The sequence below is a fragment of the Rhinolophus sinicus genome, chromosome 14, assembly GCF_057876585.1.
Source record: "Rhinolophus sinicus isolate RSI-liver-muscle chromosome 14, RSI-T2T, whole genome shotgun sequence".
Lineage (NCBI taxonomy): Eukaryota > Metazoa > Chordata > Mammalia > Chiroptera > Rhinolophidae > Rhinolophus > Rhinolophus sinicus.
This window is the reverse complement of record NC_142514.1, coordinates 63,670,068-63,697,901: the sequence shown is the minus strand read 5'-3', so window position 1 is coordinate 63,697,901 and position 27,834 is coordinate 63,670,068. Positions and strand designations below refer to the sequence as shown.

General features: G+C 37.8%; 1 protein-coding gene across 3 annotated transcripts in view; it reads right to left on the bottom strand.

Annotated features, from left to right (window-relative positions):
- Positions 1 to 27,834, bottom strand: part of DNAI3 (dynein axonemal intermediate chain 3) — a 68,188-nt gene that overhangs the window by 6,820 nt on the left and 33,534 nt on the right. For 2 of the 3 annotated variants that reach the window (XM_019710209.3, XM_074335072.2), the window contains exons 14-22: positions 27,416 to 27,489; positions 23,352 to 23,496; positions 21,979 to 22,066; positions 15,022 to 15,152; positions 11,403 to 11,466; positions 5,670 to 5,800; positions 3,621 to 3,825; positions 2,299 to 2,390; positions 1,110 to 1,232 (exon numbers count right to left, since the gene is read on the bottom strand). In XM_019710209.3, the coding sequence (XP_019565768.3) occupies positions 1,110 to 1,232; positions 2,299 to 2,390; positions 3,621 to 3,825; positions 5,670 to 5,800; positions 11,403 to 11,466; positions 15,022 to 15,152; positions 21,979 to 22,066; positions 23,352 to 23,496; positions 27,416 to 27,489 (1,053 nt within the window). The remainder of the gene's footprint in view (positions 1 to 1,109; positions 1,233 to 2,298; positions 2,391 to 3,620; positions 3,826 to 5,669; positions 5,801 to 11,402; positions 11,467 to 15,021; positions 15,153 to 21,978; positions 22,067 to 23,351; positions 23,497 to 27,415; positions 27,490 to 27,834) is intronic. The other variant, XM_019710212.3, reaches the window with a different exon arrangement.

The window sequence follows — 27,834 nt, the reverse complement described above, 5'->3', positions numbered from 1 at the left end:
TGTTCTATAATTTAGTTGTAATTTTAATTTGTTCATGAAAGGAAGCAGGCACAGTGTTTATCTACTCTGCCATCTTGGATCTCCTCCACCCACCTGCTTGTGCTTTTAATTGAGACCTCAGATCTCACATGAATAATTACATTGGAGGATGCTACATATTTACATATACAGAAACTACAGACGGGATCAATGATGAAAATACTGGCAACACAGGGCAAAAAAGGGAATGAGCAAGAGTGAAGTAGAAATATGGACTAAGATGATCTCAAGTAACAGAGAGAACTGAGTTCACAGAATATTTAAAGACATCATAACTGTGGACAAGGGAAGACCAATAGAGTGACAGAATTCATAACAAACAGAGAGGTTGAAAAACAGGAGAATGGGGGGATTCAGAGTTCTAGGTTTCTTTTCAGTCAAATTTAATGAGTGCGTCCTGTAGCAAATTCTTCTCTATCTCAAATTTCACATCTCAACCATAGTATATCATAGCAAACTTCATGTCTGTCTCTGCCTCTGTCTCTGTGCCTGTCCATATATTAGCTCCCAATTAATGAAAGTTTACTATTTGTTAGGTTACTTAACTGAAAGCCTTACAGTAATGCTAAGAGGTAGTTATTAGTATTCCCATTTTAAAGACAATGGAACTGAAGCTCAGCAAAGATGTGAGCATTGCTCAAGATCTCATCGCTAGTAAGTGGTGGACTTGGGATTTGAACTGACATGTCTTTATTCCATATTCTATTCTTTCTGCATTACCTGTTTTAATGCATTATTCACCAGGTGTTAAAATTCTATATAATAAAAGCATTCAGGTTTTGAATCATTGTATCTATAAATGGTATATAGATACAATTGTATCTAAATGACTTTGAAATTATAAAACATTTCAGAAACTTAAATTAGATAGAATCTTGCTAGGTGTTCAAATGGTAGGTCTCACTCATGGTAAGCTTGGAAATCAGAGAAATGCCCTCTTGACTGTTACAACAATAAGAGAAAAATGTGAAAAAGCATAATTTTCCTATTGAAATTGTGGACTAAGCCAAACACACATATTTCCCGTGGCGTTAGAGAAAAGCAACTTTCGGTTGTGAGATTTAACTTACGGATTTTATCTTCTCAGTTTCCAGCTCCATTTCTTTCTTGTCTTGTTCACGGATTTTTTTGCGCTGTTCTACATATTCCAAGTGCTTGACTTCTCTTTCAAAGTAGTGGCTCACACTTGATGCCTGTTAGAAACACAGGCCCATGAGACAGGAGCCCGTATGGAAGCCCCAGTGGTCTTTAGAGGGCTCTGGAAGAATTCCTGCTTTTATAACTCATCAGATACTTTACTACTTTGGGATACTGCCCACAGGCCCACTACCAGAGAAATCAGCTCGATATGGGGACTACTGTACTCAGTTTTAGGGCCCTGCAAATAGGAGGATTCCAGGAAGGGAGTGAAGGTGGAAGGAGAAAGCTGCAAATTTTGTAGAAGGAATATTCAGAGATTGCTTATTTCCCTTTCCTTCCTTCTCACTTCTAACACTGAGGGAAGATTCATACCATCAACAAAACTTGAAAAACCCAGATGATATCAATATAGACCCTAAATGGACTGTGAGCAGAGTTGAGTTCCTGGTCCCCTGGAGGGCTTAGCATGTAGGCAGAAGAGTAGAAGCCGGAAAGTAGGCAGAGAACTTGGGCAAGGTGACCAGGTGAGGGAAAGCTTTTTGTCTGACAGTAACTAGGCTGATATTGTTGGGACTTGCAACAGATTACAATCAATACATTTAATGTTGGGTGTATACATATTTATGTATTTCTATAGATTGATCTTTTTATAACCGTATTACCATTGCTTGAAACCCGTGGGTGGTGGGTATGGTGGGGCAGAATATTGCCACTTTCAGACATGCTGGTTTTCATACATCAAGTTGGGGGAGGATGGGTGATGACTGGTAATGGAAAGATGCATAAGAACATCAACTGTGCCCTCCGAGAAGGGCATTGCTGAAATGAGGGTCCCACTTTGGTTAGAACCTGGAAATAACATCTTACGATTATGAATCCCCAAATCAATTCTTCTCTGAATCTGGGTTTTATTTACTTGGCCTCCCTCTTATTGCATGTTTGTTTTTTCTCTTGCTTCAGACGATTTAATTCATAAAACAGAAATACATGTCCTTAGTTTTGACTGTACTGAGTCTTTTGTTCTCTTATAGAGCAAAAATGCTATCATTTTTGAACACACTTTTAAAACATGCCTCAGCAAAATGGTTACACAAATCCTCAAAGCCAAAAGTTACTGACCTCATTGGCAGAAGGGTGACTTAATGTCCAAGGGATTTCTAGTATATGCAGTGTTCCATAATAATCAGCCACGGCTATAAACTGCTGCTTCGCTGAAAGATTTAAAGAAAATGGGGGTTAAAACAATTCAGCAATCAGAAAGCCATCTTAGAGGTTAAACACGAAATGTGGTTTGGTCTTGTGGTCTCCCAAAAGGGCTGCTGTGCTTACAATGATTTAGCATCTTCCTTAGACATTCATGACCGGGGATCATACAAACATGTAAAAGTCATTTTTTTTCCAGTTGATGAAATGAGAACTGAGATCCTCAGTATTTGACAGCCACCCTGCCTACTTCCAATCTTGTTTTCTTGGTGTCTGTATAAGGAGTGTGGCTCCTGGCTGAGGTTGACTCTCTGGAGTGGGGTCCCCTGGGCAGACTTGAGAACAAAGCAGGGACAACACGTGGAAAGATTTTCAAAGGAAAATCATGAAGCCAATTTCCCCCAAAGACATAGTAAAGGGTAAAGGATGCCATAATACAGGTGAATTTCAAAGACACAGCCAGAACCAGTTTTCTTATTTAAAAAAATTGTTTCCTTTGAGCATTTAAAATGAATATAAAACACAAATGTGTTGGAGAATTTTCATTTTCTATCTCATCATGTGTTTTTTCTTCTTCTCATTTTCAGAAGGTCTGGTTTAAATTGCTGTATCCTAGACTTGTAATCCCTGTAGGTATACAAAAGCAGTGTTTTGTAGCAAAGATAGGAAAACACACTTTGGTGACACATACAGGGAAGCAGTAGCCAGACTGTGACACTGTAGAGATTCTGTAATCTGAATTTCTTAAGTGTAATGTTTCTGAGAGAGAAAAGCCTAGGAAGAAAATGTTATGCCTGCACACCTTTGGAAACAAAGGGAAACTTCTCTTAAAAGAGGCAAATATATTGGGTTTACATAGAAAGTAGTACTTGGTTGAAATGGAAATATTGAGACAAAGGAAATCAAGTATTAGGCGAAGGTCAGAAGGATGCTTTTCACTGTATGGTTCAAAACCAGCCTCTGCTTGGCATCCTAAATATGTTTCAGAAATAATTGTTGATGAAGAAAACTGTGAGAGAAGCTCAGGTTGTATCCAAGAGATGGTTGCAAGAGAGGACGGGAAGAATGGGAAGGAAATGGAGAAGGAGAAGAGAAAGAAAGGAAGAAAGGGAAAGGAATGAGAAAAAACAAAAAACCTGAGAAACAACATTGGAGGCTTTCCAGAAGAACGTCAAAATTTTCCTGAGTTACACAAAAAGGGCAAAATGACTCCACACATTTGATCAGAATTAACATACTGGAAAAGGCCCAGGGTTTGATGGAGGTGATCATAGTTATACAGATGTTTTGTGACTGGGTTGGCTCGTGGGTTTTCTCCAGAAGGTCCCAGATATCGATGTATCCATCTTCTCGGCCAATATAGAAGACGCTGGGCCTTGTCAGGGACCAGTGCCCTGAGGTGTACCTTTTTGGTGCACAAGATGACTGCACGAGGGGTCCAGTCTTCAAACGATTAAAAAACGCACACATACACACAAACAAATTAAAAGCTTTTGTTATTATTGAAGGGACATTCACAATGATTTTAAGTACAACTCAGATAGCTAAGATCATATAATAGCAAAACTATGCCATTCTTGTAGGATTTTTATACAATGCCTGCTCTTTTCTCTTCTGTATGTTTTTATAACACCTTTCCCCCCCTTATTTAATTGCTCTTTTGGAAAAGACCAAACCTTCCAATTGAGCTGTTGATGGTTCTAATAGCCCAACTGCTACTAATATCCCATTGCTATTTCTATGGAGATCAGTGTACATTAGATCAGTAAAGATTATAAGAAATTTTGCTTATATGTTTATTTTGCTTTTAGGTGTCTGCTTCCCATAGAAACAGCTCTGGTAGTCAGGAAAAGCAAATAAAAAGTCAATTCCAGCTGTGAGCTGCATCCAATGGCTTATAAATGTTATTTGGAAGAGATTTTAGACCAGCAAAGCATCAGAGAACATCATCTTGTTTTTTTCTCTACCACGGGGTAATTTGCCTTCTTTGGGAGGTTGCAATAGAGATAGAAGATCAGAATGTGCTTTCTTCCCACTGTCATGCTCCACCTGGCAACCAGGTGTGCTCATTATCTATTTATATCTGCAGGGACTAAACTAAACTGCGGAACTGTCTCCTACCCTCCAATACATGCACAAGAACATTTCCGTAGGGAACAAAGAGTGTGTCAGATTCTCGGACTCCTTAGAGGTGACACTCCAAACCTGCTCTTGCCCACCTTGCCTACATCCTTCAGTTTCTGTGGATAAACAGGTTCCTGACCTCTGCACGGTCTTTGGACAATCTTACCTAAATTTTCTTTTTCTTGAATTACAAAACTAATACTTGTTCATTGTACAAAAAAAAAAAAAAAAGAACATACAGAAGTACGTTCGTATAAAGTAGAAGTCTAATTGTGGATAGGCACTTACATGGTTTCCAATTTTTTCAATGAAAAACGTGTACATATGTATATTCACAGAAACTTTTTTTTTTGGAGATTTGTGTTAAGAGTTCCGGAAGTGAAAGTGTTAGGTCAGAGAAAAAATATATAATATTTATATACATTTTATACGTATAAATAAATATATATTACATATATTATTTATTCAAAGAATGTATATAGTATGGCTATGAAATATATATACCTATATATTTCAGATTTTGAAAATCTTGAATTGCTCACAAAAGGGACGTATCATACTGATTTCCCCACACCCTGGCTTCATTGGATTTTCTCAGTCTTTCTAGTTTTTGGCAGTTTGGCTTCTATCAGCCTGGATGCAGGCCCTCTCCTAATCCTGACCACCAGATTTTCTTGGCACCGGCTTGCTTTGACCCAGGCATATGCCTGGTCTGCCTGGTGATGGACTCTTTGGCTTTCTTACTCCCACTTTCTGAACCTGCTGGCATATTCCTGGTGTAGAAGCAAAGAATGCTTCTCCTTGGACTTCACGCAGTAATCCGCATCCCATCGTCAGCATCCCCAGCTTGTATTTTTATGGGGAGGAAAAATGCAAATCCAGTCAACTGACCACAATACATATTTCAAAGAAAAGCCTATTAGCTTTCAGAGAACAAGAGACTTGTAAATGTTGTTTCCTTCCCTCAGGAAAGGAAAGCAAATGGCTGGATTTTCAAAGGGCTTACAGAGGTTCTGTTGACAAGCTGGAGCCCATGCCATCTGTTTCAATTTCTCTAAAAGTTTCCCACAGGCACTGTTATATAGGAACAGCTTGTTGTTCCTATTGTGTTTCTCAATAACAAAGGACCACACACCCATTCCTCCATTTTGTAAGCAACTTACCATGACACCTTCTTTCCAGATGGCCATGTTCCACCCCCCAATGGTGAGGATAATGTCCTTGTAAAAAGGTGACCTCTGAACAGTGTGGACGGCACCATCGTGGACGGTGCAGAGGTTCACTGGCTTCTTTGCTGTTGGAGTGGAAAAGGCCATTTTGTCTTTAATAACACAGAATACATTTCTACAGTGAAGAGTGGCGTGCCCTCCGATGGACAGACAGGTCCTGATTAATGAGGTCCAAGAGTCAAGAACCAGAATCTGTCAAGGAGTAGCTCCTCCTCTTTTTCTGGACAGTCCAGGGAATTTCTCACCAGGGCCACTTTGCAAGTTCAGAGGAACAGTTCATGTTCTTATTCATTTATTCATTCATTCATTAGTCAATAAGTATTTGTGAATTGCCTATATGTACCAGGCACTGTAGATGGCTGGGCACGCAATGGTTAATCAACAATCATGATCCTGCCCTCTTGGAGCTCACAGTCTCGTGGGAAAGACAGATACGGCCTCAATAGACAAATCCCAAAGTATAGAACAGAAAATGTGAAAAGTGTTACGAAGGAAAAAAAAAATATTACAAGAAAGAGTAACAAGGGGCATTCATAATTTGGACTGAATGCTGCTCAGCAAAGCTTTCTCTGGAGATGAGTCATTTAGGCCTGAGTAGCAGTTTGACCCGGGAAGATTTTGGTGTGGAGGGACATTCCAGACAGACGGAGTCCTGAGGAGTGTTTAGTGTTTTTATCAATTTGAAGAAGGCAATAAGATCCAGTCTGGTAATCCCGGTGTGAGACGTGTGAAACAAACGGGGACCAGGAGCGATGAGACCATGCAGAGCCTTGTAGGGAAGAGCTTTAGATTATATTCTAAGTGTAATATGTCTTCACGAGTGCTTTAGGCCTAGAAGATGATCTGACTGATATTTCCAAAAGATTCTCTGGCTGCCGTGGGGAGAATGCATTAGCAGCAGCAGGTAAACGCTAAGAGAGAACACCACAGGAGGCTGTTGTAGCTCTGGTGCGAGGCATGGTGGCTTGGATGAAAGTGCAGTGGAGAAGAGTGGGTAATAAAGAAATATTTGTGACTAGAATTGACAGGGCCTGGAGATGGCTCGCATAGGAGGGAGGGGTGAGAGAGAGGAAGTGCTGAAAATGAGAGCCAGGTTTCTGGTACAAGCAGCTGGCTCACGGAATTTCCATTTATGGCAACTGGGAAGTCAGGAGGAGCAGGTTTGAACTTGAAGATCAAGACTTCCTTTAGTCTCTGCCCAGGCCCTGGGGGCCTTCTGCCTCCCTGGCTCGTTTACCAGCCATTGCTTGGGTTTCTGCTCCCCCAGGCCCGTCTGCAGAGCTGGACGCTCCGCACCCCTTGCTGCCCATAACCACCCCAGGCATGGCCGTAAAGCTACGTGCCTGGCTAGACCAAACCACAATGTTTGTCTACTTTATACTGAATCCATGAACTTGTTCTGAATCTCATCATATTAATGCTATGTGAAGGCTGGATTTCTGTTTTTCTCAGAACACCAGTGGGACACTAAGCTTAAAAAAGAGCGAATTATATCTTGCCAGAAGCTCATAAAGTAGAGTTTCAAAGAGATATTTGTCCACCCATGTTCATAGCAGCCTTATTTGCAATAACCAAAACTTGGAAGCAACCCAAGCGTCCATCGATGGATGACGAGATAAACAAAATGTGGTGTACGCATACAATGGAATATATTATTCATCTTCAAAAGGAAGGAAATTCTAATATATACTACAACATCGATGAACCTTGAGGATATTATGCTGAGGGAAATAAGCCAGTCACAAAAAGACAAATAATGTTTGATTCCACTTATATGAAGTACCTACTCACTTATATGTGTCACAGTCATAGAGGCAGAAAGTAGGATGGTGGTTGCCAGGGGCCGAGCGGGGAGAGAGGAGCAGAGAGCTGCTTTTTAATGGGTAGAGAGTTTCAGTTTTGCGAGATGAAAAGAGTTCTGGAGATTGGTTGCACAAAAATGTGAATTTAATGTTTCTGAGCAGTACACTTAAAAATGGTTAAAATGGTAAATTTCATGTTTATGTATATTTTACCACAATTTAAAAATTATTTGAAAAATGTTTACGAAGTAAAAACAAATAAAAAAAATTTTAATGGCACGCTTCTCATTTAAAAAAATGTTTCCCCTCCAACCAAAGTCCCATCTTGAAGAGAGCACGTTCATCTTGAAGTGATCTGGAAGATTCCTGATAAGGCAGGAAACCCATGGCAACCAGTAGCTTTCTTCTTGCTGCTGTTCCTGTTTCTCAGAGCCTGGTTTTACCCTCAGGGTTAGCAAGGTTTCCCTGACACCACATCACTCGCTGATCAGGGCTGTCCAGAAATCTGGAAGCCCTCTGTGAAATATAATGGTTACCAGTGATAGCAATACTGGCAACCATTAAGACTTGTACTTTAAAATACTGTTAGAGGGAGATCACTTCATAAGGTATACAAATGTCTAAATACTATGTTGTACACTTGAAACTAGTATAATATTGTATGTTAACCATAATTGAAAATTAAATAATAAAACAAAATAAAATAATAGGCTAGATGTTCTTAGCCCATCATAACTTTTCCTTTCTTTTGTCCTTCGAAAGACCTTAGTGCCATTTAGCAATGAATGGAGGTATTCTTAAGTTAGTAAATGAAGTGCCGGAGCCCCCAGACCAGGTTATTATGATAAAAAAATGACAGTAAACAAAAAATTTGTTTCCGGAGTCATTATCTAATGAAGGATTCAGTATAGTGACTTAGTTAAGAGAGCAGACTGCCTGAGTTCAAATCCTGACAATGCAACTTACAGTAGCTACCCCATAGAGCGGCTGTGAGGGTTAAATGAGTTAATCCAGGGAAATAGCTTAGGAGAGCGCCTGGCACATGACATGTGCCAATTTGTGAGTAGAGCATATGAAATGATTATGTCAACTGTCATTCAGCCTGCATTTCTTGGCCTGTCACTTAGATCATCTGGAAATTTTGATTTTACATTTTTTTAATCACACACATCTCAGTCAGGGTATTCTGTCTTTCAGAAGTTTTGTCTTAGAGGAGAAAATTCTCCTTGCCTTGTTGTACATTTGAGATAAGAACACGGGGTTTCCAGCAGATCAAGAGGGGTTGGGTTACCTCATCTTTACTCAGGAAATTTCAGCGGTGTTTATGAAAGACAGGCTGGGAGCTCCCAAGGAAAACACCAGCAGTTCACAGAATGTAATGAGGGCATGCAAAGCGTGGACTCATTGACTTTCTCTGAACTTTAACCGTCATCCAATGGGAATAGCAGTGTTATTTGTCTCTCCACGTTACAAAATACTTGACTGATGATTTTAAAGTACTTTAAGTATAAAAGTATTATGATGATTTTAAAGCATGCTTTAAGTAGGTGGTTAAAGCTATTTCCCATTTTCTTGAATGAACTAAATGCCAAGGAATTAAAAGCAACTCCTCTTCTTCCTGACCACGTTCATCCCACTGGTCACAAAGTCCTGACCTGTTGATCCCTAAGTCTGCCTCGTATTTCCTCCGCTGCATGGCACTCTGTTACCATGCTTGTACCTCAGTCCTCCCCATCTCTTAGCTAGGCTATTGCAATTGGTCATCATACTTCCATTATAAGTCTCACCAGTAAATTAATCTAGCCCCTGTTCTCCTGCCAGAGTGATTTTCTCATTATACTGGTGGCTCGAGGATAAAGTCTTAGTCAGGTACTCAAAGCTCTTTGCCATCTGGACCCAAATGTCCTTCCTGGCACTTTTCCTGCTGCTGTTGCCCTCTATATTGCTATGGTTTGGCCAGGAGATGTCTCTGTTTTCTTAATTGTCCCCTGGCCTTTTGGGCTTCCATATTTTTGTACTTGTCACTCGTTCTACCTGAAACATCTCTCTCCATCTTCTCCATCTGGAAAATTGCAATCTACTCTTTAGGACCCAGCTCAACTGCATCTCTCTTCAGTGAGGTCTTTTTTTAACAGCCCAAGAGAGTCAGTCATCATTTGTTTATGTTGACTTTTCCAATAGGTTGTGGAACTCCTCGGGGGAGGACAGTTCTCTTGTTCATCTTTATATCCCCAGTGCCTGGTACATAGTAAGTTCTGAATAATGATTTGATGAATAAATGACAGTAAGAAAGAAAGAACAAACAAACGTTAGGGAAGTTCAAACATAGAGCTCTTGGTTTTTAAGTTTTTTGTCATTGGTTATTCTATAAATGGGAGAGAATTCATTTAAAATAAATAACTCAACCTATTTGTCATGGGCTGCTTCAAGCAGTTGAGGAAACTGCAGGAGGAGGTAAGGCCCCAAGAAAAATCTCTGAGACCAGGAGGAACCAGAGTCTAGCTGTGTGTAACCAAGTCATGGCCTCAAGCTTTTGTCCTACGGGTGTTGTGGAGACTGCTGCCATGTTCCATAGTGCCTGGCGTGCAGTATGTGTACAATTCACATTCATGAATTATCGAATAAATAGAAACACGCATCAGCATAAAAGCAGTTGAATATAATTCATTATATGCAATATGTAATTTTGAATTAAACTTTAAATCATGAAACTGGGAATAAATGGAAAGTGGAAAATTGGTCTCAGTTCTGCATGCATGTGACCCTCCCTTGGGTCACATCTAATCCTCTCTCAATGCACCACACTTATCAATAACATACATTTGGGCATCTGGTCAGGGGACACTATGTACGAAAAGTAGAAATGCTTTGTTTCCAGATTAAAATGGCTACTTGGAAGCAATGCTGACAAAGCAAGCCTTTCCAGGTCTGTGCACTCCAGTCTACGGAACCGGACTCAGGAGATAGAAGTGAATGGAGTGAAGTGTGAGGTGGAGACCTGAGCCCCAGAAGCTGTTCCCTGAGAGTTGTGGCTTTGAACTCCAAACTCATCATTCACTTATGTGTCTACTTGCCCCAACCCCCACAGGGCTGTCCAGATCCCCAGGTGCAAACCAAGCCTGGCTGCCCCACCTGACTGCTCCACCGTGTTCTAGCAGTTGCAGGAGCTTCCTCTTTCTTTGCTTATGATTGTTCTCTGCTTCGAAAGCTGGTTCAAATATATTTTTATGCCATGATGAAATCCAAAGTTTTAAAGTAAGTAGTTGTAATTGTGGCAAACCCCAAGGCTCTCAGCTTTGACAGAGAGCTTTGCTTGTTGGGGAGACTGAATCTTGACTCTGATTCCTGCTCACACCTGGATGTGACCTTCAGACTTCTGCTCAGCTGCCCAAAGTCCTGCTCTGGCAGCAGGGGAGACCACGGGCAAGTCCGAGTTCCAAAAGCGGGTCCTACAATCGCTTCTCCCATACTATCCTAAGGTCTTCAAGATCATTGTAAAGTTAGCTTATAATTTCACATTAACTCAAATTTTCTACATGGATAAGCTACCAGGTTGTTGAATTACTAAAACAGCACTGTTATTTTTAAATTGTGCTCCTCAAGTTTTGGTGTGAAAACAAATCACCTGGCGAATCTTATTGAAATCCATATTCAGATTTGGCAGGCCTGGGGTAGGATCCACAATTCTGTATTTCTAACAAGCTCCCAGTTGACAACTGTGTTGCTTTTCTGCAGCCTTCACTTTGAGTAACAAATGTAGTCAGAAACTCAGGTGCCCTCCCTTCCATTAGCAAGGCCAGGGTTACTCAGTACTTTGTAAAAAAAGGAACAACTTACTAATAATGGGACAATCATTAAAACTTACTCATCAATCGGCCAGTTTCAGGGTCTCTTTCCAGTTTCCAATCTGTGTATATCACTTCACCTTCCTAAAAATATTACAGGTTTCTGATGAGTACAATGCCCACGTAAGAAACATAAAACCTCATATTCATGTGCTAAGACTAATTATGACAGATACAAAGCAGCACGTCAGTTTAATCAAATGATAATTTGGTACAATGCTGGGAAAAGGCTCAAAATTATTACTTGGTTTTATCTTAAACAATAAAATGAGTTTGTTGAGTTTTTGTCCACACACAGTGACGTGGAGAACACGGGCCATCACGGAGATGATCTATGTACACAAGTTCCAACTGCTGGGTTTCCAAAGTTTTTGTTAACAGGAAATTGTCCCAATGAACTGAAAGCTCCAGGAGGAGAGGGATCCTGTCTGACTTGCTCAGTTGTCAGCATGTTACAAAGTCAGTACTTAACAAATATTTGTGGTTAAAAGAGAGAGAGGGAATATGAATTCATAACATGGTACTCTTTACCTTTCAAAGTTGAGAATAGGAAACATAAAGTTCCATCCAGGTAACATAACAAGTAATATGTATTCCAGTACCATTTATGGCCATTTTAAGGAGAGGGGAAGGCAGAGGGACCTAGTATAAAGGAGAGTCAGAAACACCCACACAAACAGGAAAGACAGAACAAATGGATGACAGAGATGGAGAGATTGAGATAAAAAAAATTAGTTCCATGCTCCCATTTTAGAGATGCAAAAACTGACTCAGAAAGGTTAAATGACTTATTCAAGGTCATCCAAATGCAGTTTCCTAATTCCATTTTATTCCCCCAGTGCATAATAAGAGAAAAACACGGAGGGGAGTGTATAAAAAAAGAAATCAAGAGGACACAGAAGAGAGAATGGATTCGGATGTGTAGGTGAGGGAGGGAAGATGGGAAAACATTTGGTTTATGCAAAGTGAAGGGTAAGCTCATTAGGGCCTGAGCCCACCCATTCACTCATCTGTGCTTTCTTCACTCATGTTAATTCATTTAACAAACAAGGACTGACTGTGTTTGGTGCTGGAAATTCAATCAGAAGATAAGCACTCCTTCCCTTCATAGTCACAGTCTAAGGGCACACACTGTACATGTGGACATGTCTAGCCTGTTGCCTGTGGCACAACCCCTCATAATTACCATTCAGTGAGCACCCAGTTCTTGCCAGAATAACTGGGAGCTTTTTGTGTGTGACCTGAGCCCTCACCAAAGGTCTGTAAGAGTGTCATTAATTAATATCTCCTTGGTCTCATGGTTGTTTCGTGGGACACTGAAATTAAACCAAGTCGAAAAGGAATAATTTCAACCAGGTTCATAAATTTGTCTTGAGTGCCCATAATATCATCAGCCACCTAGCTGGAAACTTTCACGTCCTTCTCCATCCATTTTCCCTAAGTTCTGACAATGCCACTTCCCTCCACCTCTGTGTGGACACTCTTGGCCTCCCTGCTCAGGCCCTCTTCGTCTCTGGTTTGGTCCACCTGCCTGGGTTTTGCCTCCAGGGTCCCACTTCCTCTTGCCTCAGCCTGCGCCAGCCAGCCCAGATGCCAGAGAGGCCTCCCTTATTCTCTCTATCCAAAGAAGAAGGACCAGCCACGTCATGGGTAGGAGAAGAGCCTTCCGCTGAGATGTCAGCCCCATGAGGGCAGGAAATTTTGTCTATTTTATTCACCGCTATATTCCCTGGACCAAGAACAGTGCCTGGCATATATTAAAAGCTCAATAAATATCTGTTGAATTATGGATGGAGCTAATTCCAAGCAGGGCAAGGGCTCAATAGGCAGGAAAGAGTCTAGTGCATTGGATGAATGAGGGAAAAATCAGAGCAGGCGGAGTGAGGGGGGGAGATTGGTGCAGATGAGGGTGGAGAGACACAAACACAAAGGAACTGAATTATGCAGAATCTCACAGGCCACGGGGTGAGGAGTTGGGGTTTTATTCATATTTCACTGAGTTGTTGTGGAAGAGTTTAAGTGAAAGGTGCTATGCTTTAATTTCTGTTTTTTACAGTTATTTATCTTTCTAAATCTGTCATTCCCCTGCTTTAAAATTTTGGTGTGCACAGAGACAAATATTATATGAATCCACTTACATGAGGTACCTAGAATAGTCAAATTCATAAAGACAGAAAGTATAAAAGAACGGTGGTTGCCAGGGGCTGGGGCAGGAGGAAATGGTGAGTTATTGGTTTAGTGGGTACAGAAGTTCAATTTGGGATGATGAAAAAGTTCTGGAGATGGATGGTGGTGGTGGTTGCTCAATGATAAGATATGAATGTATCTAATACCACTAAACTATACACTCAAAAATGGTTACGATGGTAAATGTTATATATTTTTCCAGAATTAAAAAAAAAAAAATCTAAAGACTTTGGTGAGAAGCCCAAGTTATAAAACCTGTATCTATTTGCTAGTGCCTCATTGCTTTCCAAATGAAATTCAAATTACCTAATATGGCAAAAAGTGCCCTTTGGTTGGACCCAGCCTAGCATTCTAGGCATAGATTTCCTTCTTGCGCCACACTATTCCGTTATCTCCAGACAGACCCTAGATTTTCATAACTCCAAAATATTGTCCAGGCTGTTACTTCTGCTGGAATCTATGCTCTCACTCTGATCTTTCAGGTGCCTCCTCAACCTCCAATGTCCAGCCAGCTGACAGGTCGCCTTCTCCAACCTCTTCATCCTGTACCCCCGGCCTCCAGACCGGTGTTGGCGTGGATCACACTGTCAATGTATTTGCTTCTTAACTAGGCAGTGAGCGGCCCGAGGACAGGGACTGTGCTATTGATTCATCTCTTATCCAGGGCCTAGTGCTGTGCCTGGCAGGTAGTGAGAGCTGGTGGGGTTGACTAATCCCATTGTGCAAACTGCATTTGAGGAGACTGAGCTATGGCGTCTTCCCACTGTTCTACAGCCTAGGAGAAACACCCTTCCTTTCAGGAAAGGAGACTCATGTATAAACAGGTATCTCTGCCTCTGACTGTAAGATAGAGCCTCATTTGTTCACCTGTAAAATGGGAATAATATCACCTTTATAGGATTGTTAAGATTAAATGAGGTATAATTTGGAAAATACCTGGCACAGATCCTGCTATACAGAAAATGTCCAATAAACGTGAGCTCACTTTAGTTATTATAATAGATACCAAATAATGGCAGCGATTATTGTTATTATATCCGGTTGTTATTTATCTTTTGAATTGAGTGAGTTTTTTACTGTCTTTCTTAGTAGATGGTGCCGGCCTAACAAAACAATGTATTTTCTAAGTATGGTTTCTAAGTATGGCTCAGCATGGTTTTTTTCATATAATATAGGTCTTTGATAACTATTTGCAGGCCGATCAATACATTATTAGTAAAAAGGGTCATGCTTAATTTTATAGATTTTCCCACATTTGTTCAGGAACATTTAAAATATGAATCTAGGAGGCAATGGGGTTAAAATTTTTAAGTGCACATAAGCATATTAAGACATGAAAATGGTACAAATGTTATAAGATTTCATAAAGCAAACATGTACAATAAGACTTTTAATCATATATTTCAATGTAGTTAAAATTATTAATTGTCAAAGCAGATAATTCCAACTCACCTCTGTTCCCACAAAAAACTTTGTACAGAAGTCTTCTATTGGCTTGAGAATATTGGCCAACCCACTTTCCAGGTTCTGGTATGGGTTCTCTTCTTCTGCCCTTATGACTTTGTTCTGAGCTAACAATTTGTCTGGCAGAGGAGTATGGGTAAAAGAAGCACATATTTACAATGAAAGATCTTTTAAAATATAGTTAGTCTATATTTTCTGTCCCTTTCCACACACACCTGTCCCATTTCCTCCCCAGTGTGGCATAAGTCCAAGCATTTTTAGACTTCTAATTTAGCAGTAAAATGCCTTCTCCCCCCCCCCAAGTCTTATGTAGGACCCCCTGCATGTAAAACTGATAGAAGCTGCATGCTTTTTGAAGTGTTTCTTGGGTGGGAAGCGAGAGACTCTTCTGCTTACTTTGCAGAGGTTCTAAAAAGTTTCATGGCACACAGCTTGAAAACCACTTTTATATATTTACATCATTTCAGAATTATTTACAGTCAAAATTGGACACAGTATATATCCCCTGGGTTATATTACCCTTAATAGTCTCAATAAGGCTTTCTAATGGGAAACTCATGCCACTGTTATTCAGTGGGCATCATGTGGAAATTTTTCACAGTTCAAAATTAGCCTATTAAGTGTCAAAAATTCTTCAACTTCTAAAAAAATAAATCCATCTAAAATGTATTACTTGTTTGTCATATGCACAGCATATGTAACATTATTTGTTTTCTGATTAGCTTAGATTTATTATTTCTGAATATCAATGACTGTACTATATCATAACTATAAGTATACATGCAAACAGCAAGAATAAAGTTAACCTGGGGGCTGAAATTCAAACATTATCTGGAACTTCTTTCTTTTTAAAACTATCTGATGTCATTTTTAAAAAAAATCTTTTATAATCTAGAGTTAATAAATGTTATTTATTGGAGCTTTGGAAAAGAGAGAAAAGCATAAGGAAAATTACAAAAATCACCCATTATCATATCTCCCAGAGATGAACACTTAAAATATTGGTATATTTTCCTCTAGTTACTTTTTATATTTTTATTTTTGTTTTTTTTTAAAGATTTTATTGGGGAAGTGGAACAGGACTTTATTGGGGAACAGTGTGTACTTCCAGGACTTTTTTTCCAAGTCAAGTTGTTGTCCTTTCAGTGTTAGTTGTGGAGGGCGCAGCTCAGCTCCAGGTCCAGTTGCCGTTTTCTAGTTGCAGGGGGCACAGCCCACCATCCCTTGCGGGACTCGAGGAGTTGAACTGGCAACCTTCTGGTTGAGAGCTCCTCTAGTTACTTTTATGTGAGTATATATAAACAGGTTTTTTAAATTGGGTATTTTATTACTATATCCTGCTTTTCTATTCTCTTAAAGATGTATCTTGGACATTTTCCAAGATCACTTATTAGTTTTTAAGAAGTGTGATATAAAATTTCTGGGATAGATGGTAGAGAAATATGTGCGTGCTCACAAAACCTTCATCACCACATCTCAATACATCCTTTGGGTTACATCACCCACAGGAAAGCAAACAAATGAACATAAAACCAGCCAACAAACATATCAAAGAAAACTAAAATAAGAGAAGAAAACTTCAGTTATATTGATATATATTGCATTTCAAAAAATTTTTAGCCTAAATCTGGACAAAAGTGAAAATAGTTTTCATGATTTAGTAAGTACAGTCAACCGACACCTCCATTGTTTGGGATCTATGTGTTTTGAGGGGCCCCTTTACCATTAGGCAAGACATTAGGAACAAGTATCAAAGTCAAGCCAAACATGGAACCACATTTAAATAGATCTTTAAATAGCTGTACTACAAAGTGTCAGTCAACATTTCAGAAAAAGCTAGGCACATTTAATCACACTGTTCTTACTAAAAGATATTCATAATACAATTAGGAAAAGCAAAAAGGTGTTTTGTCTATTCAATATATAAAGTTAAAATCATTAAAATATTTATTTCAAATTCTTCACTCTCATGTCAATGTCTGTTATTCTCTTTTTGAATAATGTACATAAATATATTAGTAGAATAGAACTTGTATATAATTTGTAAATAAGTACATGTTCACTGGGAGTATGTGCTCCAAATGGTTTCCTGAGGGGGTGCCAGATGGAAAAATTTGGAGCCCTTTGGTCTAACAAGGGAACACAAGAGCCTGATGCAGAGTTCACTACTAGTAACAGAGTTCACTACTAGTAGCAAAGGAAGAGGCATCTGTGAGATGCATTGTGAATTAAGACATAATTGTTCTGAGTGACAGACTGGACATGAGGGGCCTGAGGAGAGAGTCAGGGGTGACTCAGATTCTGTTCTGGAGAGATTGACTTTGAGGGAAAAGGTTAGGTTCAATCCCAGGAGAAGGAGAGAGAGGAAGTGAGAGAGAAGGGGATTCTTGGAAGAGATAAAAAAGTAGACCATGTTACCAAAGGGAGACTGTAATGAGAAAAGCACACAGCTGAACTTAGAATTTGAGGTACATTCAATGATTAGAGGGCAGCAGGTAAAATAGAGCCAGGAAAGAGGACAGAGGAGAGAAACTGCAAAAGTATCAGAAAGATCACAAAACCTAAGAAAAGGGGCTTAAACAGTGTTTAATATGATAGAGTCAAAGAGGAGGCGGCCAGAGAAAAATGTCATCAGCTGCATTTATTCGGACTTGACTGGTATAACTTGGATATTTATTAAATTCAACATCATCCTCATAGGTCATGGATTTTGCATCACTGGGGATAGTAGCAATAATAGCAGCTAACATTTATTGAAGGCTTACCTACCACACGCCAGGCACTGAACTGTGTGCTCCTCGTGAACCACTTCATTCAATCCTCACAATAACTGCAGGTGGTTAAAAATGAATCCTCCTTCAGGAATGAGTCAACTGAGGCTCAGGGAGAATAAGTAACGTGCCCAAGATCTCACACATGGTAATTAACATTTATAGTGAGTTGATGTGCTGATCTTAGAGCTTTACATGTATCAACTCTTTTTATCTTCACAGTACTCTATGTGGTAGTTATCTTTATGACACCCCTCTCCTCCTCCTCACATCTTCCTTCTCTTTTTAAACAGGTTTAAAAAAAAAAATGTAAGGCACAGAGAAGTAAAGTAATTTGACCTGGTCAAACAAATTGTGGCTTTGGGATTTAAACCCAAATCATTGACTCCGGAATCCACACACTTAACCATTAAGTTCCATTGCTTAGAAGAATATAACGCAGGCTCTGAAGGCAATTCCAAAAGAGGAATTCCAAAACTATATACAGTAAAGTCTTCCTCATTGGAATAAATATAGAACTTAAAGTTCTACAAGGGCTCTATGAAGACCTAAAATGGCAGGCAAAGGGTGAGTGAGTGGCCTGTGGCCACTAGATGGCAACAGAGTATCAGATACTGACGCTGAGGCAGCGAAGCCTTGAGAATGTGATGGTAGAATAGCCGGGAATAGCTGTATTCACAGTGGAAGGAGAACAAGTACAGTGTCAATAAGCAAAATGTGAAGAAGAAGCACATGAATGTATTCTAGTCAACAGGTCCATGTCTGGCCAGAGTAGGTGGGTAGCTGGCAGTTTGTCTGAAGGAGAACCAAGATACCACAGTTAGATCTCAAATAAGTGCTGAAAGCTGGTTGTCTACACAGGAGGCAGGACATGGCCTTAGTAACTGCCTTAGAGATAAGATGCATGTGTTAGCAAGATCCATGGGCCTATGGAATTGTCTGCAACATGGGTCACTGGCCACACATAAGGGGACATGGCCAACCAGAGTCTCAGCTGTGAATCTAAAAACATGTGTCCATTCCTTTCATGAACTGATTTAGCCCAATATGCCTTTCTCTAAGAAACATCCGAAAAATGACTTTATCTGGAAAGAGAATATTCATTTGATGAGGAATATTCCTGTTTGATGGCATTTGGGTCATGCTTCTAGGTTTTTCTTTTAAATAGGCCTTCCTTAAGTGGATGTAGATATGTAGTTGGTATGTATTTTAGTATCTAGCCCATCAGAATGTAAACACTGTGAAAGGAGGGACTTGTCTTTTTCACAGCTATGTCCTCAGAGACTGGCACTTTGCAGGAGTTTAATAAATGTTTTGAATAAACACCAATGTTATTGTGGAGATACTAATGTAAAAATTATTCTTTAAAAAAGTTAAAGGATAACAATATTTGTGTATAATGCCCCTGGCCACATTTAGCTTCACACTCCTATTTCCTAGTGTTAGCAGTGCCTATGCTAAAATGAAATAGAATGTTCTTTAAGGGACAAAAAAAGGCCTTTATCCTCTGAAATGCTACCATACTTAGGTAGTCTTCAGAAAGACATGGCTCAGGAGTCTAATATTTGTAAAGAAATGAAGTGTCAACAGAAATTACACTCACTTGAAAGGCATTAAGGTTAGATTTGTTTGTTAAAAAGATATGGTCATATCTCATAATAAAATTTTTAAAACACTCTTTAGAGAGACTTTTCTGCTTGTGGCCCAAATGGAGCAGTTAGTACTGGACTGAAGCTCGCTCACCTAAAACAACCATAAAATGGGCAAAATATATGAAATTGTAGTTTTTTAAAAAAACAGACATTGGACCAAAAGGACATTAATCTCTGAGAGATGGGAGGAAAAAAAAGATAGTTTGAAACCTAATCATATCAATAATCACGTTAAGTCTAAATGTTTTAAATATCCCAATTAAAAGACAGAGATGACCAGATTGGATTAAACAAAGAAAAGGAAGACCCACAAGAAATGAATGTCAAAGATAAGACCCAAATAGGTAAAAAGTCGAAGGATAAAAAATGATACCATGCTAACAGCAACCAAAAGAAAGCTGATGACTATAGTAATATTAGACAAAGTAGATTTCAGAGTAAAGGAGATTACCAATTTATCAAGAGGGTATAACAATCCTAAACATTTATATATCTAATAATGTGATGCTCAATACCTTTAGTAATAGGTAAATGCAAATAAGATATCAGTACACACATTTTAGAATAGTTAAATTAAAAAGTCTAACTATACTAACTGTTAGTGAGGATGTGGAAAAACTGGAACCCTCAGACACTGCTGGTGGGAATGTAAATGGTACAACCACTTTAGAAAACACTTTGGCAGTTTCTTAAAAAGTTAAACACACACCGACCATATGATCGTTCCATTCCTAAGTATTTACCCAAGATAAATGAAAGTATATCTCCATACAAAGCATGTCCATATGAATGTTCATGGAAACTTTATTTGTAATAGCCTTAAGCTGAAAACAATTCAAATGTTCATCAGGAGAATGGGTAAATATCTATAGTATATTCATACAATGAAATATTACTGTGGAATAAAAAGGAATGAACTATTCATACACACAGCAACATGGATGAATCCCAAAATAATTATGCTGATTGAAAGAAGCCAGACCAAAAAAAAAGTATACATTGTATGAGTTACATAAAATTCTAGAAAATGCAAACTGATACATAGTGACAGAAAGCAGATGAATGGTGGCTTGGGGGTGAAGGTAGGGGAGGTATTGTAGGGATTAAAAAGGGAATCCCTACATGAGTTAACTTTTGGGGTGAGGGATATCTTTATTATCTTGATTATAGTGATAGTTTCATGGGTTTTCAATACGTCAAAACATATTAAATTGAACACTTTATCATGTGCATTTTGTTGTATGTCAATTATACCTCAACAAAGTTGTTTGAAAGATATAATGATATCCTTATCATAAACTGGATAAAAGCAGTAACATCCTCATGACCATCTCTTTTCATTAGGTTAAAAAACAAGACTAGGACATTTAATAAGTTATCTTTTTACAAGTTACATTAAGCTCTCTCAGTGTTGGTTTTCTTAACTGTGACATGGTAATGAAAATTCCCAGCTTGCAGGATTGTTGTAATCATTAGCGTCTGTTTTATTCAGTTTTATACCCCCAGGGTCTAGCAGAAAATAAATACTTCATAAATATCTGCTACGTGAATGAAAGCATGTGACGTACTTAACCCTTGGCTGGAATTCAATAAATTGTAACCAATAATCAAATACAAAGAAGGAAGAGGGAACTCACCTCAGATTCCCTCTGGAATAGAGCAGACCCAAATAAATTAAGAAAACATGCAATATTTTAATATTGCTTTGAAAATGTTTATAAAAATGTGCTGATTCCATTTTTTTAGCATGAGGTCTTTTTTGCATGGTATCTGTGATACACAAGGCTTCAAAGTAAGTTTTGCCCATGCTGGATATTAGATATATAATATGTTTTTCTTAGCTGCCCTGTCGTTTAACTGAAGATTGAAAAATTTATGAGTGGAAATCCTTTGGATAAGGTAAATGTTTGGAAAATAGTTGGTAGTGATTCTTATGTGTTTTCATTATGCGTCATTCTCAAGGTGGGATAGTCACACACACTTTGATTTTAATAGTTTTCCCAGCTTATATGTGCGTCCTTCAAATTACTTCAACAAAGATATATGGGTTGAGTTGAGATAGATTTAAAAGTCAGTTGTTCTTTCTCTACTCAGTTTTACCATGGTGCTATAGAAATATTAATTTTCCTATTATATTCTGATTGAGAATGGTAATTTTGTTTCTTAGTACTTCATAACTTATTTTACTAGACTTGAGGCATGATCCATTCTATAGAATTATTCTTTGAGCACATACATATTTGTTAAGTGGACTTCGTTAAATTTTTTTAATGTAATAAGTTTTCAAAGACACATAATGGTGCTTAATAAACGTTTGTGAAACTGAATTCTGTCAAACTTTTTAGGGTGTTTATGTGTTGCCCATAGCTATTATAGCCATTATAAAGTTCCACATCGGAGGGTTTGATTTTCTGTATTCTGTTTACAAATTAGACAAGACTATCCCAGCAAGTAACCTTAGACATAATGAGCCACTAACATTAAAACTATTAGATGCCTTTTTAAGAAGCAGAGGAAGTTACCTTGTATTTTGTAAAGGGGATGATCTTCACACAAGCTTATCTTGGTTGGGCAGTGGTCTAAACTTGTTTCACCTTTAGGCAGCTTTATCTTTTGGGAGAACATACAAGAGAGATTATTTCCGTATATCCTTAAATTATTTTTGCTTTTCCCTTCTACTCCCAGATGCTGTTTTCCACCTCCCTGTCCTTCTCCCTTCTCCATTCTTCCTCAGATTTCTAGTTACCTTTCCCCAAGGAAAGCGCAGTCTGTGGGCTCATTTCCAAATCCCAAAATCTCATGTGTTGTTTAATTTCTGAAAATGTTTTGTATTCTATTTCACAACACATTCTTATTGGTTTTAATATAAAATAATGGCTCATTCTCCTGTTCCCTAAATTTTTCAGCTAATCAAAGCTCCAGAAAGATGTGCAGGGATCTGACATTGCCTGGCACTGCCTATTCCCCTCAGGGACACACATGCCCGAGTTCCAGAAGTGGCCCTGGATCTGCACCAGAATGGGAAATGGTCACACTTGATATTTTCCCCTCATGGCTCCATCCCCACTTTTCCCCATTAGGATGTTTGTCCATATGCTATACAATTATTCTCAGGTGAGTTTTTGTTTGCTTGTTTCTTTTTAAACTATTTACAGCTCAGTGAATCCTAGCCCAGACATTTTCTAATCCTCTCTAACTTCTAATCCCAATTATTTCAGGAAAATTCTCTCCCCTTCGTGCTCTCTCTTCTATTGGGAGAAAATACCTAATAATGTAATTCTAGTGATACTTATAAAGAAAGCAAGTAAAGAAAGAAAGTATCAAGTTTGCAAATAGAACTAGACATTCCAAAGAAAGACAACCATCAGCATCAGAAGTCCATTCATACTTTCCACACACATCCCACTAAAACCGTATCTTTCTTGAAGCTCTGCCATTCAAGATGAGTACAAATAATTTTTCATTCAATTACTTTTCAGTTTGTTTGGTCATAGGTATCACAATACTGTTTCCTAGTATTAATGTGCAAAATATCCAGAATTGTGGCTACAGTAGAGGTAAAATTAGCTTTTTCGGGCTAACCTGGGAGCCTACCAATTTTCAAGCAACTGGTATGCAATTGAATAATTATTATGCAAACTATTTGTAAGTTGTGGCAGCTTATACATGAACAAATATTAATTTCAAGTTCACAATAATTGTGATTTGGGGGTTGATATGGGCAGGCATCACAGTAACTCAATTAAAGAATTTATTGGATGAATGAATCATGAATTATAAAGTCCTGTGTTAATTTGTGCTGCTCTACTTTTAGAGTTTATGTAGGGTTGTCTATGCGTATAACTTATATAGTGTATGTAAGCAAATAAGATGGAATAAATCCTATGTTATTTACCTTAAAGAGAGGTTTCCAGGTGAGATCTAGGTGCAAAAAAGTAGTTGGTATATCAAAAGGAATTTCAATAGTTTCTTCTTTCTTTTTCTCTGCTGGTTGAGGGGTTAAAGTTTTCTGTTGTCTGATATCCCAAAAACAAATTGTGCTTTGAAAAAAAGTTCACATATTATTTTTTTATTAAGTACAAATAAAGTTGTAATCTCAGGACTACCATTCTTGGTGCTACACATTAGCAATGTAATTATGGTTGTATTTTAATATCTATGACATTAAGATTTTTATGAAATGGAATTATTTTGCATTTTCTATTTTAGAGAATTACACAGTTCATAGGGTTATTTAATAATTTGATTATTTGTTGGTCTTGAGCCAAATATTATCAAATAGGATAATTGAGTTTGGAGATTTACACAATCTTTTTTCTAACATAACGGCTTTTTGAAATATAACCCATATACCCCCAGATTCACCCTTTTAAAGTGCAAAAATCAATGGCTTTTAACATATTCAGAATTGTGCAACTGTCACCACAGTTTTAGAAGATTTTCATCAACTCCAAAAGAAACCAGATTAGCAGTCACACCTCATTCACATACAGAGTATGCCAAAAAAATGTATACACATTTTAAGAAAGGAAAACTGTATGAAAATTGTAATGCTCAATAGTACATACCGATAAAAAAGATGAATACAAGTCACATTTGACTTCTGCAATGACAAGAGGTGCTCAAAGTGGTTACCATCAGCATCCAGACACTTCTGATTACTGCAAACTACTGCTTGAGCAACATTGACCAAAGTGTCCACTTATATACTTTTTTTTGGCACCTCAGTATATATTGTGAAAATACCACATACACAGATGGAGTTATAGTTAATGTGCTTTTTACATCGCGGGCATCCAATAAGTGTTATTTCTTCTCTTTTCTCCTTCCTCACAGGTTGATTATGAAAATCAGATGAGATACCGTATGTGAAAATTCTTTATAAAGTTCTACACACACATACAGTGTTACTTTTAGTGCAATAAACTTGGTAAAAAATTTATAATGAAACTTGTACAGTACTTTAGTGTCTTTGTATTAATTATGTGAAAACATATGATGAAAACCACAAGAAGTATGCTATATTAGCTCCATAATTTATAACCCTGAGGTTATGAGTAACCTGATTTTATAAACTTGAGATATTATTAAAGATTTAGATGTGTATGTATTTAGATAAATGGTTGGTAACTAAAGAAAGAGTAACAAAACTTGCATTTATTCATGTGAATTATTTAATTGATACTAATAATTTATTCATATTAATAATGAATAATTAAAATAAAATAAATTAATTAATTTTGGTAAAACTTGTGAAATTTTAATTAAGAAATTATTAAAATTAATAAAAATAATAATTATTTTTGTGTTGTTAAAACATAAATCCTCAGGAGAATACCAGAAACGATGCCATAAGATCTATTTTAAAATATAGTTGATTTAAACTGTTTTTCAAATTACACAGCTCTTCTTGAATATCATTTATGCCATTACTTTGCATTATTTGTGAAATGGTTTTGCTAAATACATATAACTCTAGTTGAACTATATGCATAAATCAGTCACACATTCTTAATTAACGGAAATTTATTTTATCTTATTCTATATTGTAAGACCTTTTAGCATGGCTGAAGTATAAAGGTTAGGACTGATGAGTTTTCCAGATAACTAAAAGTTAGGTTTTCTAAATGTATAAACTTTTTTTACTTTAACAACTTTTTGAAGGAACTATTTTTAGACTACTCTAGACTATATCCAAATTCAAGGGACATTATTATAAACAACAATCTGTATCTTCAATATAGAATGCGTAATATTTTTAGTCTGTTCAGTGCTTCTAAATGCTTTTCAAGGCTACCAAAAAACAGTATAGCTCTGCGTTCTGTTGTTTATAATCAACATTAAACCCTGAGCATTTCTCCATTAAATAATAATACAATTCTCATTGTTGTATAATATTTCATGTGCCGCTATAGGTGCCATCCATGTATTGCTTTTGCCTGGGCAACCAACACCCCTCTACCCACCCCCCCCCACACACACCTGTTTTTTAGCAAAAGCATTCTAATTGTTTTAGAGGGACATGCTCCTTTCCTATTGGAAGCACTCAGGTTGCAACTGTCACTCAAGGTTCTCTGCCATTTCTTTCCTGGACAAAGGGGTGAGTTCATGATCTAATAGAAGTACATTAGGGCTGGCCCGGTGGCTCAGGCGGTTAGAGCTCTGTGCTCCTAACTCTGAAGGCTGCCAGTTCGATTCCCACATGGGCCAGTGGGCTCTCAACCACAAGGTTGCCAGTTCAATTCCTCGAGTCCCGCAAGGGATGGTGGGCTCTGCCCCCTGCAACTAAAATTGAACACGGCACCTTGAGCTGAGCTGCCGCTGAGCTCCCAGATGGCTCAGTTGGTTGGAGCCTGTCCTCTCAACCACAAGGTTGCCAGTTCGACTCCCGCAAGGGATGGTGGGCTGTGCCCCCTGCAACTAGAAAACGGCAACTGGACCTGGAGCTGAGCTGCGCCCTCCACAACTAAGACTGAAAGAACAACAACTTGAAGCTGAACAGAACCCCCCACAACTAAGATTGAAAGGACAACAATTTGACCATTGTTCCCCAATAAAGTCCTGTTCCCCTTCCCCAATAAAATCTTAAAAAAAAAAAAAAAAAAAGAAGTACATTAGACTCTTTAATGACACAAGTTTGGTACTGATTCCTTCATATCAAAGGGGCTGCCATTTATTCCTGCTGCCCAAATCCTTGGGGCCCTTTCTGAGGCCTAGTCAGCTCTTTCCTTGATTCAGTAACAACATTACTTACTAGCTATAGTATAGGATATAACTATATATTCTGAAGGTACCAAAAACATGTATACACATTTTAAGAAAGGAAACAACTGTATTAATTGTAATAATCAATCCATAAGGATAACAAAAGATGAATACAAGTCACGTCTGACTTCTGCAATTACAGGAGGTGCTCAAGTCCAGATACTTCTAATTACGGTGAACTACTGCTTGAGCATAGATAACATCTCTTAAAATGTGTATACATTTTTTTTGGCACCCCCAGTATAACTCACTATATACAATGAGCTAGAGATGGATAAATGTCTTTGCCTTCAGAGACACATTTCCTCTATCCATAAGTATCTTTCAGAGTTGTTGCGGATATTAAAAAGTTAACCTATTAAAACACCTAACAGAGTATTGACATAAACTTCCAATAAACGTATTATATTTCCACTAAGTTTATTTTGTTCCCTTAAGTTAGTCACGGTCAATTTCTGTTGCTTGCAACCACAGAAGCTTACTCAATACCTGCCCACAGGATGAGTCGGTCCCCTTGACCTTTTGCCCACGCTAACGTTACTTGTGCCTTTTCCTGCCACCCCACAGCTGCTTCTGCTGCTGTCATTCTATGACTTGAGGTGTCATTGTTTCTATTGTGGTCAAAGCTGTTTGGAATGGTAAAGTTTTGCCAGTATTTGGATGCTAGATAATATTAGTACTCTTCATGTTTCCTACTCCATTATGAATTTTCAGTTCTATAAATTGGGAGATGCAATTTTTAAAACTAAACATTCTTTAACATAGCTACCAAATTGTTTACAAAAACATTTTTTATAAATATGCAATAAAAATCTAAAACTCATTTTTTTAAAAGAAGCTTTCCAAATTAAACATTGTGATCTTCGTAACTGCAAGATAAAATTAAATGTAAACAACACAAAAGGTAAATTTACAAATATAAGAGTGTGAAGAAGCAGAATAACTATGGATAGTGTCATACATTATCAATCATGAAATCTAGTTAATTCTTCTTTTTACAACATATTTTTATCTATAAAAAGATATTTTTAACCAACAGATATCTATAACATTCTATCCTTTAGTTATATTAGGTTTAATTACTATACTAAAAATTATTTAAGGAACAGACAAATACAATGATTTTAGAAGTGTCTAAGAAAAAATAATATATTACATGAAAAGACATTAGGTAAAGTTTAAGATAAGACATACCAATCTGCTGAACAGGTGACAAGTTGACAGCATAGCTCACTTCTATTCTCAAAGACGGAACCCATTCTGTTAATCTATTTTTTGAAAAATGCAAGATGTAAGTTCTATGTACCTAGAATAGCAATGACTTTTTTCTGATAGCTTTTTAAATTTTTTGTTTTTTCTTCTTTGTTTTAATTTCTATTAAAAGAACATAACACTCCCACAGAAATTTGTAAAATAGGTTGTAAAATCAAATATAATTATGCCATATATCTTTTCCAGTCTTTTTTTCGGAGACACTTTTATGTAGTTTTAATTAGCATGCATGTACCTTTCTATCCTGAGATTATAATTCGAACGCTTACCTGTGTATTCATGAATTAATTCTATTATAACAGTTTTATAATATATAGATTATGTGCCATAATTTCATTATC